The 21,140-nt window shown below is 39.1% G+C and overlaps 2 protein-coding genes across 3 annotated transcripts; one reads left to right on the top strand and one right to left on the bottom strand.

Moving 5' to 3' along the window:
* Positions 1 to 646: 646 nt before the first annotated feature.
* On the top strand, positions 647 to 9,758 carry LOC133452546 (heterogeneous nuclear ribonucleoprotein C). 2 transcript variants are annotated; one of them, XM_061731932.1, is made up of 9 exons: positions 647 to 776; positions 2,891 to 2,999; positions 4,618 to 4,883; positions 6,412 to 6,484; positions 6,615 to 6,665; positions 6,880 to 7,049; positions 7,643 to 7,756; positions 8,037 to 8,206; positions 9,191 to 9,758. In XM_061731932.1, the coding sequence occupies exons 2-9, from the start codon at positions 2,971 to 2,973 to the stop codon at positions 9,296 to 9,298; spliced, it is 981 nt and encodes a 326-aa protein (XP_061587916.1). In that variant the 5' UTR covers positions 647 to 776; positions 2,891 to 2,970; the 3' UTR covers positions 9,299 to 9,758. The 2 variants fall into 2 exon arrangements, with proteins under 2 accessions (XP_061587916.1, XP_061587917.1); XM_061731933.1 differs by lacking the exon at positions 647 to 776 and adding an exon at positions 795 to 1,306.
* Positions 9,759 to 10,927: 1,169 nt separating this feature from the next.
* Positions 10,928 to 15,806, bottom strand: LOC133452198 (putative ferric-chelate reductase 1). Its single transcript, XM_061731419.1, has 7 exons — positions 15,593 to 15,806; positions 15,158 to 15,252; positions 14,652 to 14,858; positions 12,907 to 13,008; positions 12,586 to 12,727; positions 12,347 to 12,463; positions 10,928 to 11,401 (listed from the first exon to the last, which is right to left on the bottom strand). The coding sequence occupies exons 1-7, from the start codon at positions 15,804 to 15,806 to the stop codon at positions 11,349 to 11,351; spliced, it is 930 nt and encodes a 309-aa protein (XP_061587403.1). The 3' UTR covers positions 10,928 to 11,348.
* Positions 15,807 to 21,140: the final 5,334 nt, after the last annotated feature.

Here is a 21,140-nt window from a genome sequence, read left to right as displayed (position 1 = left end):
TTTTATTATATATTTTTTACTTTTTTCTTACCCTTTCGCTGCATGTGTGGGTTGTGTGTACTGCTGCTGCACAGAGCGAATTTCCCCACTGAGGGAGGAATAAAGGACAATCTAATCTAATCTAATCTAATCTAACCATGTTGAACAGGGTTTTAATAGGCCTGTGTTATTTAATTTGGTCGTTGCTTCAAACATACAAATGGTCAACATACAAATGGTCTAAAATTACAGAAACAAATTAATGAATGTATTTATTTTTTCCTATAATATGTCATCTTTGAAGACATTCACGGGCTTTAGGAAATTATTTTAACTGTGACTGACATGACAATTATTTAAATGTAAATGTAAATGCAAATTCTGATCTACTAAAAACAAAAAAAAAGAAAAATAAATTAACCGTTTGGTAGCTTAATTTTCAAAAACAGCAAGTGTAAACATAGTTTTGACACAAAAACAACATCATAAATAGAAACTAAAATATTGAAGGTTTTATTTTGATAGCAGAACGAACAGTTAACAAGGAAGGCCGGCGAGTTCGTTTTAAACACCGGCTCGCACCGGAATATTCCTTGCGTTGCTCTTTCCGTTACTCTTCAGTCCCAGACCCCGCCCCGCCGTCTTGTCGGTGATTCAAAACCAGCGCCCGTCACTGCGCCATCGGCTAGAGAGGAAAGCTAGCTCGCTGCTCAGGGGGTGCACCAAAAAAGGACGACCTATATTGCAATTTGACAGATTTTACACGAAATCAAGACATTTTGCTCGTAAAGGTCGTGGTGAGTATTTTCTCCCCAGACATTTTTTTATATTTTTTTCCTTCCTTTTTCTTTTGTTTTTGGATTTTTTCCCCCTCAAAGATGCTTTTTCCACTTGGACAGCACACAATGTGCTGGCTAGCTTAGCCAACGTGGAAATGCTCCTCAAAGACACAGTTCGGATGCATCTTAGCTGTTTTTCTTTTTGCAAGATTGTCTAGCTTTGATTTTTCTAGTGTTTATATGAAGATTTTTCCTTGAGGATGTGTTTTTGGCCGGTTATTGTAGTTGCCGGCCGGCTGCAGCAGCATCCTGGTCCAATGGTTGATTCACGCTTTGCAGCAGATTTATCAGAGTTTTGCAGGCTTTGTTTTTTTTGTTTTTAATTTTTTTTTCTTTTTCACAAGGACAGGAACTGGTTTGATTGCTTCGTATTTTTCAATGCTTTTCAATGGGTGTTTGGCCAACATTAGCCATGCTAAGTGTGTGTCGCACTAAAGCCTGCAGGGGGCGCTGTCGATGTCCAGGCGGGGGTTTTGTGGATGGCTTAGGTAACTTTTTTTTTTTTTTTTTTGGTATAAATCCCCACTTTAATTTTCTGGCTCATACTACGATCAGCTTTTTTTTTTCAATTTTTTTTTTATTTTTATTTTTTCTCTCTTTTTATCCTTTAGCTTGAAGAGTTGGTGTTTTTTTTTTTTTTTTCCCTTCTGATTTTGACTGCCGTGGGCTGCCAGCGGCCTTGGTTTTGTTATCTAACATCACCAACACATTTAATTAAACTTTATATATTAAAGAGTGTTATTGCTGTTTTATGTGCACCAAATTCAATTCATTTCACATTCAGTGTTAGTTTGTGGTCTAATCCCACTTCAAGGCTCCTTCATTCTCTAGTTTTAGAGCTCTGCAGCTTCTTGAACATAAACTAATATTAACTTCAGATTCAGATTAATAACTGCTTCACCAGGGAGTGTTCACTTCTCCATTTCGTCTTTTAGAGGGCCAAATTACCTCCTCAATGCAAACAGAAACGACTACCCCGACTGCATTACAAAGAAGGAAGTCATTAGGAGACTTTTTGTTGGGCCTTAGTCCTTGGGGATAAAAAAAAAGGGGGGGAAAAAAAACACTGTATACGATGAAATCCTTAACTGAGAGATTTAATTAATAAGAGAACTCCTGGTTGACAAAATAGAAAAGTTTTTGCATTAGTCTAATTAGAGATGGCTGATGAAAAAACTCCTTTTTAAAAGTGAAAGTCCCAAGGTTTGGAGAAGGAAAGACGACTCTAGAGCTATGATAAAGGTCATTATATATTTTAACCAATTTGCATGTTGGGAAGAAGCAAGTCCAAATATACAGTGTAATGTCGCTGAATTGAAGCTTCTGTATAACTGAAAAGGTGAATAAACCATAACCTTTTTGTATTATGGCATTTCGCATGAAAGAATATGCTTATCTAAGTCGTGGAGTCACAGAGTTGAGACTTAAATATTTAATATTTGATCTAAGTGTTTCAAAACATAAATGGGAAGAAAAACAACCTGTTGGTTTGACTCTGAGGAGTGTTTACGGTTTATCCACAGCAGTCAGATGTTTGGACACCTACCCATACTTTTCCAGCGTGTACATGTATCCAAAGTTTTGGTTTCACATTAATGCATTTATCTTTTGTTAACTATATTTCTACAACAGTTTCTTGTCTAAAAGGATGGACCTTACGGTGTCAGTACAGTTGGAACCTGATTTTAATTATAAAATGTGATTGTAACTGCTGTCTTCACATTTTATAAAGGCGGCACTCACTCAGAGCGTTTTATGGACCAACTGGCCCAAAATTAGTGCATATTTCTAATTATAAGAACGTAATGGCTTTGTTTTGAGTCGCAGGTATAAACTGATTTGTAAACTTAAATCTGTGCCGTGTTCTGCCGCGTTATCTGAATTATGTGAACCGGTGTCAGATGTTCCAGTTAAACTAGTGTCTAGTTTTAGTCCCCCGGTGCCTAGCCGTGGTTCCTCTTGTGTTACTGTGTTTACCTCTTCACTGACTCCTGCACAACACTCAGCCAGGTAAGATTTGGTACCCGATAACCCTGCCCAGCTTGACTGAGGTGTCTTCTTTGTCACCTCAGTATAAATCGCGAGGGGCGAAGGTGAAGGTCCAGACACCAGCCCAAACTCAGCCCAACCCACAGTGTCAAACCTCAGGCAGATGACAGCCCAGCACACAGACGCTATGGAGTGAGTGATGAATGTTAGCCCCCCCACCCCACCTGTCAGAGAAGGGGGGCGCTTCTGTTGATGCCACTGCTGTTTTCATGTTCACATCTCCAGAGTCTTGCGAGACTTTACCTTTTTTGTCACAAACGTTTCTTGAGCTGTCTAGAAAAAACTGAGCCCAGGCAGGTAAACAGCACCCGAAGAGCAAATAAAGCCTACATAATTCAATTGCAAATATATTTTAGGTGGTTTATTAATTACTTTCTCTGCAGGAAATCACTAGTTCTAAACATGGCTTAATCGATGTATTTTGCTCTCTGTCAATGCACGACAGCCAGTGCGACTTTATAAATGAATAACTGCAGCTTTTGAGAGGGAAGGGCATGACAAAATTGCTCACTCCTGAGTAAACATGGCACAGAAGTGTCAACTTGCTTTCAGATGTATTAAGGCCTGAAAGAAAAAATCCAATGCTGACATTTATTTGTCAGCCACATGTGAGCCTTTATACCAGTCTTTGGTAAACTGGAATATCAGATCTCCAAGTTTGGCTTTTTTATACATACTGTATACGTCTCTTGTCACGTGGGTGAGATCGTGAGAGTGACACTGATATGAGGAAGTTGTGCATAATTCTAGTCAACAGCTTTCTTTTTGTTCCTAAATGTGGTGAGAAGAGATTTTTGTTGAGGGACCTTTTTGGCATCGGGAGTGGTCCTGTGAAATGTTTGCTTGACTCTTGTGATCAACGTGATATGGGGGGGGAAAAGCAGATCAATGGATGCATCTTGATGCAGTTGCAAAGTTGTTTTTTTTTTTTCAAGAAATTGATATTTTTTAGTGTTGCTGCATTTGGATGTTTTCCAACTGGTATAAAATCGGACCGCAAAGGTCACTTTTTTTTTTATTTTTAATTTTTTTACCTTGTCTGCACACACATTAATGATTGATACCATGCAGGTAAAAAACCAAAGGCATATATATGTGCATTATTGCTATATTTAATATATATATACATATATATACATATGCATGCACATACATAAATATACACATACAAACCCAGTGAATTTTTTATTTTTTTGGGGGGGGGGTGACATCCACTGCCAATCCAGGAAGCGGGAACACACGGAAGGTCACTTTTTTTTTTAAATGTGGGTCTTTTCTTTTGTTCAGTATTCTGACTGGTCCATCTTTGAATTATTTCTGTCGATATACTTGTCTAAGGCTTTTTTTGAATTTGTTTTATTCGGTGCAAAGTATTTTTTTGCATGACACCAAGAAAAGTACAACCAGGGCAGCCAAAAAAATAAAAATAAACAGACAGAAAGAAAGCAGACTCTGCATAGCAATATGTTTACAAAATGATCAGGCCATGTTTGGACGCTCACCGACGAATTTCAGCTCCCTGCACCTTTTTCTTTCCCGTCAGTGTTACTCTGTGTTGTTCTTTTCACTAATCCTAATTCTCCAATAAACCCTGCAGTCATGTATTCTCCTGTCCTGGTTCATGGTGGTTTCAGCGGGGCACTCTTCAGTGTCTGAGTCGGCGTCGGGCACTTGAGAGCTTCTGCCACCCTTCAGGCTGCCTCTAAATCTCCAACGTGTGTGTGTTTGTTTGTGTGTGTGTCTCTGTCAGTCGTTCACCCACCAACGCCGCCCTGATGGCCAGCAACGTCACCAACAAAACGGACCCGCGTTCGCTCAACTCTCGGGTCTTCATTGGCAACCTCAACACCCTGCTGGTCACCAAGACAGACGTGGAGGCCATCTTCGCCAAATACGGGAAGATCGTGGGCTGCTCCGTCCACAAGGGCTACGCCTTTGTCCAGTACGCCAATGAGAGAACCGCTCGCGCCGCCGTCGGCGGGGAGGACGGCAGAATGATTGTTGGACAAGTGCTTGGTGAGGACTCTCTTAGCACACATTTGTTATTTATCGGTTACTTTAACATGGATTTCTGACTTTTGCCTTTGAGATGTAAGTATCATTAACCATTTTTAGGCAGGTCAATTTCAACCCGTCCAAATCTAGGACTTTGTTTCAGGGAGACAAGTTGAGCTTTTATTTATAGTCCATGCAGAAATGGTGAACAGGAATTTCTAAACCCACAGCGGAAATGTTTAAACCTATAGCTTTTATTGTAAAATAGCCGTTTTACTCTTATGTTCATACTTTTGAAATGTTGAGTGGCTTGAAAGTGATGATGCAGAACTGTTCAGCTGGAACAGTAAAAGACATGCAAACTTTGCTCTGGTTCGAAAGGAACATAAATGTTCTCAAATGTTGCAACAAGTGTCCGATTTAGCATTTTTGTTTTCAGCGGCCCTGAAGAGCCGGATGTGTGATACGTAAATCAGCTGCAACACTCTCCTCCAGCTGGAGGCGATTTCTTGAGATTAATTTGTGTGATTTGTTGAAATGCTTGCACTTTGTAACAATTTACTCTAAAGCCCATTTAACATCCTTTTACATCATACGCTGTGCTTTTGAAATATTTTCTTTGACATGGAATTGGCAATTGGCAACATTGGCAGATTAAAAAAGTGTATTTCCATGAAAGCGATCCATCCATCCTGTAAAACAGCTTGCTTTACCCTCAAACCTGCAAATACTCCCACAAATTTTAACATTTCCCAACAAATGGTGCATGTACTGTAAGATTTACGTTATTCTTTCTTTTTTTTCAGCAGTGATGTCGCACGCCAAAACTGGTGTGTCTAAATCACGAACATTGTCAGGTTAATTTGTACTTTCCCCTAGTACACTTTACCACAGATTCGCCTCACTGTTGATGAGAAAACAGGCCTCTTCTCTGCTGTGTGACAGCTATGAGGAAGTCCTGTCTGCTGTTCTGGCATGGTGGAAATCAAAAAACCATCAGTAAACATTAACATTCAATGCCCGTTGACGTGCACAAGGAAGTTCAGAAACCAGCGAGGGCTGTCTTTTGTTTACCGAACAACCTTTCGCTCAACCTAAAGAAAGCGGCGCACTCACTGTAACTTCACGCGTTGTATTTTTTCTTGTGTTTGTAGAGAAATAAGTTATAAACTATCAGATTGAAGCACAGCTAAAAAAAATTTATAGAAATGTGATGGCTTAAAAAAAAAAAAAAAAAAAAAGATTCCTGGAAGAGAAACTCATTCATCTAATGCTTGTCATGGGTCTTTCCTGACTTGAATATGTTTTAATTGGCTCTCGCATCAGGAATTTTGTGTTTTGGAGAAACTTCCACTATGTAATGTGATGAGTGCTGGTAAAACTGGCTCCGTTTTCCTCATACGTGTTCAAACATGTCACCTTTTTACGAGTGGCAGGCATTTTACATGCGTAACTGTAAAAAGAGACCAGTTTTAACAGCAGTCAAGGTTTTGTAGAAAGGAAATCTGAAATCTTTTAGCAACACCCTTTTAATGATCTTTTTCCTCAGACATCAACCTGGCCGGAGAACCCAAACCACACAGGTCAAAAACCACCAAGCGCTCCGCTGGAGACATGTACAGGTAAGTGTGTGCGCATCCGTGTTTATCTAATCGTTAAGATGGCTTATCTTGTCTTGAAAAACCACCGTAAAGAATGCAGACTGCATATCTGTGCACACTGAATTTGATTTTTCTGCTTCTCCCTGAACAGCAGTTCCTCGTTCGAGCTCGACTATGATTTTCAGAGAGATTATTATGACAGGTGAGTGAAGGTTTGCAAAGAAGTTGTCAAAGGGGTGACTTCTATCATTCTGTTTATTTTATTTTCTCTTTTTGAACTTCTTCCTTAAACAGAATACTGAATCATTTTATCTTAGTTGCATCAAGGTTGTCCTGAATGATCACAGCTCTTTATTTGCCCAGTGTGGGCCTGAATCAGTTTTAACCATCCGTCCTGTTTTTGTGTCTGATCCTAGAATGTATTCGTACCCGTCTCGTGTCCCCGCCCCTCCCCCTCCTCTGTCGCGGGCTGTGATCCCGTCCAAACGCCCGCGGGTCAGCCTGAGCGGCGGGAGCAGCCGGCGGACCAAGAGCAGCTTCACCTCTTCCTCCAAGAGCAGTCAGAGGACCTCGTCATCGAGAACGAGTGAGTCTCCCGACTGGCTCAGTGTTGCAAAAACCGAAGCCTTTCTGGCCCCCACTTCTAATTTTGAGCCGTGCCGATTTATTAAAATCTTAAATTCGTGAGGGTTCATAATCTGGAAGAGCATGGGATAAACGTAAATCTACCACACTCAAACCCTTGCGTGAGTTTTTGGAGAAGCTCATTAAAGCAGAATCTCACTTCTCCTTGTCATGTCAAAGGACAGGTGACGAACCCGCACGCAAAATTAACTTAAAAAAGTATGATTTGAAAATAAGAAAAGCTGGTAGAACAAAAAAAAATCGATTTAGGAGAATATCTGATGCAGCAGGTATTGAGACCCTTTACTTTCCTACTCGTGTTGCACAAACACAGATGAGTGATCTGCTCTGTAATTCAATTCCATTTCAATTTATTTGTATAGCGTCAAATCATAACAAAGGTACGAAAAGCCGAGATAAAAGTGATCAGATATAACACATCATAATATAAAACATAAGCATCAGAAAACATCAGCATCAGAGAAACAAAAGAACAGAAAAAATTGTCTTCATAGTGTTGTAATATGTTTTTTCTGATGTTGTTTTTCTCTCTAGTGAGAGTGGATGAGCTGCAAACCATCAAGCGGGAGTTAACCCAGATTAAAAGCAAAGTGGATGACCTGCTGGAGAGCCTGGAGCGCATGGAGAAGGACCACAGCAAGAAGTCGGGTAGGTGATCTACCCACAAGTTGGCTTTAAGGTGATTTTCACCCTGACGTTCTGCCTCCACGGATGTTGACGAGTGACGGCCCTGGCTGTCGTCACGTGGCTTGTGGTGTGGCGTTGGAACTACAACAAACACAAAGCGACCACCTGAGAAGTGCGATCTGATGCACATCCAGATATTATATGAACTACGTCGTCTTCTCCAGACACAGTTTCAGGTGCCACCTTCTAACCGTCTCTAATAGACGAGCTTTACTGAACGTCCTCTCGTGTTTGCCAGCAGCTAAGAGCACCAAGCCAGAGCCGGGAGAGGTGACTTCACCTCCTCACTCCAGCAACAAGAAGGACGACGGACTGAAGAGAGACAGGGAGAGCCAGGACATGAACGACTCAGAAGAGGAAGAAGAGGAGGAGGAGGAGGAAGAGGAGGGAGACCTGCTGGAGGAGGAAGAGGTAAGAGCGGTTGCAAATGCTGTTCCATCTAGTGTCCGACCGATCAGCCTTTTTTTTTCGATTATTTCGATAACCGATTAGGGGGAAATCAAAAAGGCCGATAGCCGATATCAGCCGATACGATTATTACCCTTTTTTACCTTTTTGGGAGAAAACAAATTTCAATACAAGAATTCATTTAAATGATTGGTGAGCAATTTATTGCTTTAACTAGGAAGGACAGCAATATTCACTTCGCACGGCTCACACATCAAAAGTGCAAATTATGGAACATCAAACTAAACAAGCAGCATTTCAGTTATTAAAAATAACATTAAGTGAATTTTCTCTTTACATAAAATAAAAAAGCTGCCTATAAAGAATAACAAATTAAGAGGAATAACAGCCTCAATTTTAGAACAGTCAGGCACAATACTCCCAATTCCCAGACCCAAACCACAGCAAGTGCCTACTTGGAGGTAGTAACAGTAAGCTAACTAGTACACATGACAAACAACCAAACACTACAGGTTGTGAAAATGGCTACACAGGTTGTTTTTTTAAGTGCAAATATTTACTTAAGTTTGAGCATGTTGAACATTCTTAATACAAAAAGAAAATGCAGTATTTCAGTAAATTTCTTAATTTTTCTTTAAAAAAAAAAAATCGAAATTATTTATTTTCGATTTTTTTTGGGGGGGGGGCCGATACCGATTATTAATACAATTATGAATATCGAATTCGATAATCGGCCACGGCCGATTATCGGTCGCCCACTAGTTCCATCATTGGTTGCAGGTTTTGATCGTAAAAGAAAGATAAAAATAGCATTACAGACTTAAATCTTCTCCATCCTCCAGAAAGAAAAGATGCAACTGCTTGTTTTTGACTTTTAAAATCCTGTTTAATGTTTACATAGACTTTTGGAGGTTTTAAGAAGATAACTGACTGAAATCCTGTGCATTGGATGCATTAACCTTGTATCACGTGCTGCTGAATCTGCAGGTGAAAAGTCAAGAGAGAGAGGAGGAGGAAGAGGAAGAAGAGGAAGGCGAGCATGTGGAAAGAGACGATGACGACGGCGACAGTGTGAACGGCGACGATGATTCGTAGGCTCGGCCGACAGCAGCTCCCCCAGAACGAGCTCAGGCTCCTGTTTTAACACTCATGTTGAATATAAAACCTAAAAAAACGTGCACACAAACACAAGCATGGTGCACACACTGTTGTCACATTGTTCCTGAAGTTTTTTCTTTTCTTTCTTTTGTGTCAAGTATCTCTGTAACAGAAGTAACTAGCTGTAGGTTTGTGTTTTCACGCGTCTTCAAGCGAAGGCAGGAACATGGACTGGAGATTGTTCTCAGAGACGACGGCTCGATGGACATGTCTTAACGGGAGGATGGACAGGAATTCAGCAGCAGAAGACAGTTTTTAGCTTTCCTCTTTTTTTTTTTTTTTTCTTCCCCTCAGTGAGTTTGTTTGACCTTGTTTGTCTGTATGTTAATGTCTGTTTTTTTTATACTTTTCAGTTTTACTGTAAAGAAATAAATTGCAATAAAATATTAGAATTGAACGTCCACTTTCGTGTGTTTTTTGCACGAATCAGCGTTTGGTATTGAAACATCTTCTGCTCAGTTTAGTTTTTCTCCATCCGGGTGACTAAATTAGAGCTTTTTATTCCAAATATGGTTCAAGTTTATAAACATGTCGTCCTTAACGGATATTCTTCACTTCATAGATGCAGAGGTGGACAGAGTACTCGACCCCAGTACTTGAGTAAGAGTACAAATACTAGTCAAAATTTACTCCGTTACAAGTAAAAGTAGCTCAGTCAAAATATTACTCGAGTAAGAGTAGAAAAGTACTTTCTTTTAAAGGTACTTAAGTATCCAAAAGTAAATGCTTTTAAATTTACTTTAAGTAAGAGTAAGAGTAAATTTCTTATTTTCCACATCAGTAAATTACTATATTTTTTTCTAAATTAATTTAAGGATCTTTTAACTCTTGTTTCTGAGAATTCGATGTTGAGTTGTTGAAAACAGAGAGGTAGTTCTGCTTCGGCAGACACAATAAACATTTGAAAATAAATGTCTGTGGTTTGTCTGTGCCCTCGTTTTTAACTCGGTCGAACTCAAACATTGATTTAAGATACGGCCAAGGATTTTGTGAAAGTCCCTGCTCCGAGTCCGGCTCATTATCAGACTCAGACGACTCAGCGGATTGTCTTTCTTCTCCTGACGCAGGTGTAGCCATTGTTGCGGCTCTATCTTTACTTGTTGCGGCTATGTCTTGACAAACGCAGGCTACTTTGGCGGTATCGTTTTGAGGAGGCTTGACGTATTTCCGCTTTACGTACATCCCAGTGGAGAGCGTGCACTGTGATAGGTCTCCTCCTTTGACAAAAACAGCTTGTTTCCAATAGGATTTTAGGGAAGAAGAAAAAAGAGCAGACCTGAAAGTAACGAGTACTTTTCAGCCTTCCTAGAAATTTACTCGAGTAAAAGTAAAAATATTTGTCTTGGAAATGTATTCAAGTAAGAGTAATAAGTACCAAAGAAATCTAATACTCAAGTAAAGTACAAATCCTCTGGATATGTACTTAAGTAAATTTACTCCGTTACTGTCCATCACTGCATAGATGTGAACACTCAAGCATTACCCATGCAGTCACTAGATATTCACCTCATTTAAAACCACCTTTTGATACCTTGGGGAGTAAAAAGATGCAAACCGAGAAAAACATTGGGTGAGAACCTTTATTTAAAAGATATACTGTATATAATGCAGACATAATGGAATAACTTGAAAGTACAACCATGTCCTGATACAATAAAAGCATCGCAGATCAGATATCTGAAGGTACTGTACTCCTAGTTTACTTATGTTTACAATGTCTACATGAATGTGCTGTCAAAGCAGTGAAAGCTGTTCTCGGGTGGTGACCCCTCAGAACAGTCAAAAAAGAAAAAAAGGCTCAGCAAGGCAACAAATATGAAACATCAGTTGTATTGGTTACACTGGATTCTTCAGCCCTGAGGTTTCCTCGGGTACAAATATAGTGCAAAAGAATAAATAAATAGTTTGACACTCATTCCCCCCCTCCCCTCTTAGCGCACCGGGTTCCTTCATCGTGTCTTTGTGGGATAGCTTCTTCTCTGGGCTGTTAGACTGTCCTGAGGGCAGACATTGTGAGGATGCTCACCAGGAACGCCAGAACTGGGAGGAGAGACGAGACGTACATGATACATCACAAAGGGTAAAAGCAATGATACAATAACTGGCTGAATGAACTACTTCTGACACAAAGCATCTCTGACAACACACACAGATCCGTCTGAGCTTTGAAACCACTAACGGTTAAACTCCTATTTTTTAACAATAGAAGGTTTTGGGAAAACCTGTTTCCTGGCGTTGACTGGGCTGTTACTGGGAGTCTCCTCACCCTGACAACACCCTGACCAGTCAGAGCTGTCGGGTTAAGGATTTATTCAGGTGGATTAGAGTGTTATATCTGATCATTTTATGTCCATCACGGCATTAAGTGCTTTTTAAAAGCTGCCAATATCCCTGATCTCTGAAACGAACGATGAAAACAACTTCCCTGGTTTTCTGTAAAACCCTGACACAAACTCAAAGTAATATTGCTCTCATCTGCTCGGTGTTGGTGGTAAAACTGCTCAGGTTTGTATGCTGCAGACTGTCAGGATCATTTGTTCTGGGAACCCTGAACATGTTTGTGATTAACTTTAAATGCCCATTTGCAGCATTTGAAATGTGAAAATAGAGAACTAAAAGAAGACGTGTATCCATTCATGCATATCCTACCTGTTTTTGTACTGTATTTATAATATCTCATACTGCACTATTTTTCTTCTTACTGTATATATTTTTTACTTTATCCTTTTTCTCTGTATGTGTATGAATGTGTGTGTGTTGTGTGTACTGCTGCTGCTGCTCAACGTGAATTTCCCCACTGAGGGATGAATAAAGGAATATCTAATCTAATCTAATCTAATCTAATAACCCTAAATAAGAAATGTATGATGCTTATTCGAGGTTGCAATAATTCTTTAGAGCATTAATGGGATTCAGATATTCTGAATTCCCTAGAAATGAGGGATCTGCGGCTCTACATCTTTGAAATGTCGGAGTGCAGCTTACCATGAGAATGCAGACCACACTTGTTCCCAGACGAGGCGGGGGGTGAAAGGTTGCTGGATGGGTCAGCAAGGTTCAGAAGATCGCTGGCAAACCTGACGTTGAAGGGTCCGAGGGTAGCTGAGGAATGAAGCATGGTGTTTTAAAAAAAAATGTTTTTACAGGTAATATGGTTTTGGATTATGTTTTTTTTTAATTCATTCAACAACAAAAAAAAAGACAGAGAGAGAGAGAATACTTACATCCGTTTACACTTCCAGATCCGAGCAGGACAACGTAGGAGGTGTCTGCGGCGTTCCTGGTGCTGCTGGCGTTCAGACCCGGGACGTCAAACTCGCACTGGATCATCTCACCGTCGACGGTGCCGCGGATTTCTGTCACTTCCTGAGAGGTGAGAGGTCAATTAAGGAAAGTCAAATGAGAGGAAAATGCAGCAAAAACACCCTAAAAGGAACCATTTTAAGCTGAAGCACACTTACATGAGATTTGGCATATTTTAAAAGTCTTTTTTCCCTCTCATATAGTATATTTACATTATACAGTCAGTGCAGCTGCAGACTCACCCTGTCCATTGTTGAGAGCGTCCCATCACTGTTGTTCCTGGAGTTGATCCTGAACTCGAACGTCTCATTGATTTTAGCGCAGATGAGAAGAATTGTGGTACCCTGAAATGCAAAAGGGTGTGGGGGGGGTGGGGGGGGGGATACCACAAAGGTTGAAGTGGTGCAGCAAACATGACAAAGGGTTTCTGTTCAAGCCGGGGTTGAGCAAACGAAGCCAAGCACTGTGGTCGCCTCCCCTTACTTCTGGTGCCTGACGGATGGCTTTGTGCCTCTACTTCCCTGTTTGCGTGCATCTTCTGACTTTTGTGTTCACATCAAAGCCTCACAAAGGTCGGCCGCAGTCAGTTTCATGAACACGGCAGCTTCCCCACAGGCACGCCAACCCCACCCGTTATTTCTGTGTTGCAGTGTTTAACTCCTTTAAAAAAAAAAAAAGAACTTCTCCTATTGCACATTTTGTGGGGCCTGTATTATAATCCTGTATTCATTTCTCGTATGGATGCATGTGACAGAAACTTTATCCACGTGAGGAAAAGGCTACTTGCATTTCAAATGAGGGACATACTTGTCAAGCTGCTTTTTATTTCGTGTATTTAGTAATGGCTTGTGAAAGCCTGAATTATTTATTTATTTGAGTAAAGGTAGTCCTGGTTTAGAAATAAGTGTCAAACTTTAAGTGGTCTGGTTGTAAAACATAGCAACAAGCAGCAATAAAGGGTAAAAAAATAACTATTGTAATCTTTTAGTTTACTAAAACTTTAGACTTGCTCGTTCCTTGTTCAACTAGCCACCATGCCAGATTAAACACTTAGGTTAATTAAAAGTTTGTGAATCATTTACCCAGGTTTATGAGGTGGGGCTAGTTTGTCAGCCTTGCCTACAGAAGAAGAGCCATGTTTTTTTGGTTTTATTTCATTTTAATATTTTAGGCTAATACGTTCAGTTTCAGACTTTGAGGTTAAGTCTCTATCTTTACTTCATATCGAAGTCAGGCTAACGGAAACTACGATAATAAATCACATGCAGGTTCCTTTCAGTGTTACAGATGAAATCGTTCGTTTAAAATGCTCAAATGTTTCTGTTATCATGGATAAGAAGGACTTTTATCTTGGCTAAGTAGGCCATTAAGGACTTCTGATCAGACGCTAGATTAGACACATTAGCCACGAAAACAGTTATTTTACCCTTTAAAATGGAAGTTGCCATTTGCTTTTGTATTATTTGCTTTTTGTATTATTTGCCACGCGTTGTGGTTTATGGCTACTTTCCTGCTATGCAAACTTTGCTTTCTAAATAGAGCAAACATTAATGAGCTCAAAAAATGTTGCTTTGCATTCGGGGGATTTTATTTTGTGTAGACGGATGCCAAGAGATATATTCACAAAGAAACAGGCTAATGAGAATGCAAACATTACTGTAGGGCTTTGCGTAAAAATAAATGTCGCCTGGACATAATCATCATTGATCCTGGTTGAATATTAACTTTTGAACTATGGGATGATAAACATTACCGAATACGAATATTTACATTTTGTCTAAGGCAGCAATAAACGGCTGTGAATGTTTGACTTTGTATTTATTTTTTTAATCCTGAATCATATGTGGTACATGGATTTCTGAGGGTTATGGGACTAAATGTCATCAGGTTGTTTTTTTGGTTGACAGATAAAAGACCTGCTTCAGAGACACAACCATGATCTGAACAGAAGCTCTTAAAGGCATCATAAAAGGTTTGTGTGTCGTACCTCGGTTTGGTTCTTAGTGAGGCCCAGAGCAATGTATCCAGAGGAGTTTCCACTGAGTTGGAAGGACATTTCAACGCCATTAGGAGGCATCGGGGTGCTGGCGTTCACAGATCCGAAGAGACAGGTGCCGTTTCCTGCCGGGTCACAGTCCGCTGGTGTCTCCACGCAGAGTTTGGTGACTCCACAGCCAGTCCTGGTGATGTTAAACTGTCCGACACACAAAAACAGTGAGAATACTGTGCTGTAGAGCTACATAGAGATAACATAGAGCATCTGAGCTGAAGGGTTATCAGTGTTTCCTCCTCTGATATGTGGTATTTGCTTTCAAACACAGACACTAAGTATGTGTTCAACCTGAATGATTTGAGTGTTTAAATAGCACATTGACCAATAATGGGTTACAGTGACTGTGAATGAATGATTTTTAAAGTTAATTTGATTGTTTTTTTTAAAACTTTGTCTCTGTTACGTGATGCCATATGCTGAGAGAGTTTGTCAGTACCAACCTGTGTATTATTGGCATTTGTCAATACTGCTTTGACTTCTGGTGTCACAGAGAGCACGACTGTCGCCATCAGCAGGATAAACGCTCGCTCCATTTCTGCCACGGCAACACAGAAGCACAAAAAGATGTATAACACGTAAAAGGATAAAACAAATCAGAAAATAAGAATTCCTTTTTACATGGATGCTTTAAGTTTCCAACTTAACCATGCTTATAACAAATATTTGCTCCATACAAATTTAATTCTTTAAAGTGAGGTATTTACATAAAATACTAACAAAATTAAACACATAAATGCCTAGAAATATCCGAAACTGACTGAGAAAATCAAGATTATCAAGACCATTTAATTAGACATTTCTTTTTTCAAATAAACCAAGTCACACAAATTCATCGGATATAATTCTGGATTAGATTAGGATTTTACGAGACTCACTTGATGCTGTGATAGTTGAAACTGAAGTTGGTTTCTGGTGATCCCAGTCGGGGTTGATGCTGAGCAGTGATGGTGATGCTGGAGTCGGAGCAGCTTTAAGCAGCTCAGAAAGGGGCGTCGGGCTTTCCGTAAACGCACCTGACTGACTACCTGGCTGAAGGGCGTGTACTTCCTTTGTGCCTCTGCTATCAGTAGTTTCTGTGAAACGTGTCATGTGACCCTGAACTGGAGTACTCGGTGATAGATGGATTGTGCTAAACCTCAAGGGACGAATACTTGACTGACGAATTCTCGCCCGTCAAGGTTTTTGAAGAGAGACATCAGTTTGTCTGGTGTCATCGTTGCAAGTATGCATGACAATTAAGGTACATACTGACCCAACATCCATTTCCAGTTGGACTTGTTCTTCTTATAAAAGGTTAAAGATTGTTTCTTTGACCTGTTTGGATGCTGAAATATCCAATCAGAGGTCCTCATTGTGTTTTAAAAAAACAACAACCATCCAACAACCAACAACCAGATGTAAAGAAGTGCAACATCTCACCAGTGCTTTCCAATGCTGTTAAACAGAGAGAGCTGGAAAAAGAAAACTACAGGACTGTCTCAGAAAATTAGAATATTGTGATAAAGTCCTTTATTTTCTGTAATACAAAAATGTCATACATTCTGGATTCAAAAAATTAGAATATTCTGGGAATCTTAATCTTAAACTGTAAGCCATAATCAGCAATATTAAAATAATAAAAGGCTTGCAATATTTCAGTTGATTTGTAATTAATCCAGAATGAATGACATTTTATTTTTTTTAATTGCATTAAAGAAAATAAAGAACTTTTTCTGAGACAGTCCTGTATTTATAGACTGATCCAAGCAGTCTCAGGGGCATGCTTTCAAAATCCCCCCCTAAACAATAACTTTAACCCCTGGTGGGAGACTCTCCAATGACATCCACACCTGATCGGGTTTCATTTGTTCTTCCAAGTTTTTGTTTAAGGCAAAACACAAACCTGCTCAACCTGCAGAATGGGAGCTTAGCTCCCTAAGACATCTCCCTACACAGAATGAAACTGGAATGTTATTGACGCAACCCCTGGTTCTGGGAAAACCAGCGGTGGACTGGCGGACTGTCCCGTCGCAGTCTTTTTGACCAAAAACAGGTGGTACAGACCCCCTTCTGTTCAGGAGTACACAGATAGATAACATATGGATGGATGTCTTTGAAAAACTGTAATTATCATAGGATAAAAATGCTTTGTTCCTCATGCTAACACACATGTGCCCCAGGCAATGACTCTGAAGGTATTAGATGCATAGAAATACATAGAAAACGGTGTTTTCCTGGAACTAAATCCCTGAAGGACTCCTATGTCCAGTACTCGAGTTGTAAAATAAAATCAGGGGGGATGGTGGATTTTATCATATGGGGACAGATAATTTGTGCTGATTACAAATAATATAATATATTACAAATAATAGCACTGACCAAAACACCTGCAGAAATACTGCAGGAATGACATAGCAGCAGTTAAATGCAGCCTTCTGTAAGCTTTAAATATCCACTGGGCTTACATCAAATACATCAAAACACAAAAATAAAAAAACGTTTTCTGAACTTATCAATATGACTCTGTCCTTCACAGGATAAGTAAAATGGATCACTGCAAAAACTCACAATCTTAACAAGAATATTTGTCTTATTTCTAGTTAAAATGTCTCATTTTAGTAAAAAAAAATCTCATTACACTTAAAACAAGACTCTTCACTTGAAAAAAAAAAATTTTCACCTGTTTCAGGTAGATTTTCACTTGAAATAAGTAGAAAAATCTGCCAGTGGAACAAGATGTTTTTGCTTGTAATAAGAAGATAAATCTTGTCCCACTGGCAGATTTTCCTACTTATTTCAAGTGAAAAATTACTTGAAACAGGTGAAAATTGTCATATAAGTTATTTTTCTGGTGTTGTTTTTCTGGTAATGACTCTTAATGTTGAAATAGCAGTAAAACCACATTCATTGATGAAATGACATAAGGGATGGAAAGGGGGGATGGCAGTTTTACAGGGGGGATGATTTTGACCGTTTTTATTTCAGGGGGGGATGCCATCCCCATTCATCCCCCCTCAATTCGAGTACTGCCTATGTCCTCCAAGGTGACATTGTAACAACTTCAGCAGGCTACTTCTGATCCTTATGAGCAACAGTCTCTTCCATTGAAACACATCATAAACTTGAAATGAAAGCAGGATTTACATGAAGCCTTTCTGAAGCCTTTTTAGTAGCAAGATTGCTTTTTGTGATAACCACGAGTGCAAAATAACATCAAGTACAGGCTGTTGCATGTAACAACTGTTGTTTACAGTCCGCTGTGGCAGCATCCCTTTGCGACAGCGGTAGTTATGTTGGAAGAAAAGGTCACCACAAGGCAGTTCACTATTTAACCTTAAATAAAACATTTAGTAAGGAATTTTGCAGTAAAAAAAACAATTAACACTCGGATAAACTGGCCTTTTTCAAAATAAATTGTTATTTTAAGTATCCGACAAATCCTAAATATGCCATTTGCCAAGATGACAAGAATAAGACATTTGAACTTTCTATGTGTACAGAGAGTGTATATAAAGGACTGGTTATACAGGCACTTTGGTCCTGCCGCTGCAATCTTTTTATGCGTCTTCTTTCTATAAAACTGGATCGGTATCGAAGATATTTATGACAAAAGAGGTCCTGAACTCTCCTCCTTTTGCTTCTGTTGACAGTAGCTTGTGCAACATCGGTAGTGTACTTGTACAGACTTAAAGCAGAATGGCAGCAAGCAGACCTGTGCATTGATATTTTTTGAGTCTTCTAAGATGCTTAAGATATCATCCTTTTCGTTTAAGCTTTTTATTTTGTCGTAGTGCCATTTTTTTCTGCAAAGACTTATTCTGTGCTCAATCTAAACTGCATCTATTCTCTTTGTTTTGGTCCCTAACAAAAGTTTGTGATTCATACCGTTCATTTAAACTCTGAAATGTTGGTTTAACAGCTTAAATTGTTGTTTGGAAGTTTATACTAAAGGTTTTCTTCCTCCATTAAAGAAGTATTCCTTTTAAAGCTTTTCCTAACCCTAACCTAGACAGTTCCTCGAAATTATAAGTTCATGAGGCGATATTTAAAGGTTTATGCTCAGCTAAGAAGCACAGATGTCAGAACAGATGTTATAAATGATGGTGGAAGAACTGAGTGGGGTCAGAATAACGTGATCGTTCACGTTTAGCCTGTAAGCTGAAATCATTTGGTCAGTCATACGTCATCTACCTGTTGTCTCCACATGTTTGTTCTCCAGGTCCGCACTCTTTAGCACAGTTTAACTAAGCCGTACCCTGATCATAGGCTTGTTTAAACAGAACAAGCGCACGGAAACAAAGAATCAAACAAACAATAAAACAGTCTGCAGGAATGTTATGTGAGATAATTTTAGGTTAGATTTCATTAATGTACTGAAGATGAACTGAAGACTCAAAAAACTGTGTCAAATGCACCACACATCCACCAATTCGCGGATCTGGAGGGAGTTCTCCTGGAAAAATCTGGTACGTTTTTTTATTTCACCCAAAGTCAAGAGTAAACAGTTGAACAAAAATATGCCTTGTTGGAGAGGCTGTGGAACAATGAATGTGGATCACTCACACATTTTCTGGAAATGTGATAAAATCGGATGGTACTGGAAAACGTTACACGATACATTGATGAAAATACTTGGATATAAGATTCCTTTATCTTGTACGGTATTGTATTTGTGTAACCTGAGTGAAGAAAATATAAGAACGAAGGACAGATACCTGGTAAAAATATTACTAACAGCAGCTAAGAAAGCTATCACGAAGAAATGGGGAAGGGAAGACACCCCTACTCAAGAACAATGGATTCACCTGGTCGAGGAAATCTACACAAACGAAAAACTGATACATCGCCTAAGGCTGCAGGAAGCCCAGTTCAAAGAGAAATGGACGGGATGGACAATATTTATGACTGAACAACGACAAAACAAAAAAACTTGATTGTGGAAAAGAAAATAGAATATGGACAGATTGCATGGAAAGTGACTCCCAAATGTTGATGTTGTTTTATTTATTTATTTATTTTTTTTATTTTTTTTTTTAAATGTGTTCTGTACTTGTTTTAGTACTATTTTGATTGAGTTGTCCCACCTTTGTAAAGGAAAAATTTGAAATAAAAACTAAAGTGAAAAAAAAACAAAAAAAAAACTGTGTCAAGTATTTAAAACAATCAAAGGTTTTCTTGTACCAAAGTGCTTCATTTAAACCAGATGTGTTTTAAAGCATCATCATATTTCCCTGTGGATCGCTTGACTCATTCTTTACAACTCAGTCTCTCTGGTACACAACGAGATAACCATAAATATGAACGTTTCTGAACAACGTGTAGAAGAACACGTGAAAGTTTGATCCACGGTGAAAACCCTCTGACGGAAACACCACAATCCTCTGCTTGAACGTCATTTTTTCCATTTGTCAACATGTAATTTTTTCGTCAGATGACAGTCATGATCCTAAAGGCATCTGAACATGTGACACATGAGTCACCTTGAGCTGGAGAAGTGAAGGAAAACACGTCAGTGCCATTTTTCCTGCTTTACTCATTACGGTGCCAGCGGTTATGTTACTCAATCAGAAGGACTGCAGCCGCAAAAATGACTGAATGACGACATTGTTTCTGCAGCTTTCCTGGAAGGTATTCAATCAACCAGAAACAATTATTTAAAAACTAGTTATGTATGTAATAACTTATCTGCGAATCCCCACAAAAGGGAGGGGAATATAAATGCAAACACAAAAAGCAGCAAATGCCAAGGTCAAATAAACACACCCAAACCCGTCCTGAGATAAGCAACTGTAAAACATTCAAATTGTACTGCTTTTGGTCAATAAAGATACAACTTGAAGAAGGGTGGGTTCACCCTGTTCACAGTCCGGCTTTTGTTCTGTTTAACATCATCGATTATGGTAAACTTAGTGACGTCTAAGTAGTTTTACATTAATCATTCTGCTATGACACTCGAACACGATACAATTCAACAGACCAAGTATTGAACAACTCACTAAAGAGTTATGATCCTTACTCTTTTCCCTTTTATTCTTCTATCTCTTACAAATCCTTCCTTAAAAGAACATACATTATGACACATATTCTGCCTAGTATGCTTTAAAGATGAAATGGAAGTATAGAGTGTAATAATTATGAAAATGATTCCACAATATTATTGTGACTCTGGTGGTATTTTGTTACACATTGTTCTTGTTATTAGTGATTTACTTTGATGTTGATCGTACCTGAAATACTGGGATATGTAAGGACAGTATAAGTAATAAAACAGGATATAAAACAGTAATTCTCACAGAAAAGGCCAATATTTTATGTTCAAGCAGGGGCAATTCTAGGATCAGAGCTTTGGGGATGATGAGACAAGATACATTTCAGTTTTGTACATTTTAATGCAATTTTGGACCATGACTCACACTTTTGTGAAATAAAAGTATAACACATTTT

The sequence above is a fragment of the Cololabis saira genome, chromosome 10, assembly GCF_033807715.1.
Source record: "Cololabis saira isolate AMF1-May2022 chromosome 10, fColSai1.1, whole genome shotgun sequence".
In the NCBI taxonomy this organism is placed as follows: domain Eukaryota; kingdom Metazoa; phylum Chordata; class Actinopteri; order Beloniformes; family Belonidae; genus Cololabis; species Cololabis saira.
The sequence above is the reverse complement of the archived record's forward strand: the minus strand, read 5'-3'. Positions and strand labels throughout refer to the sequence as shown.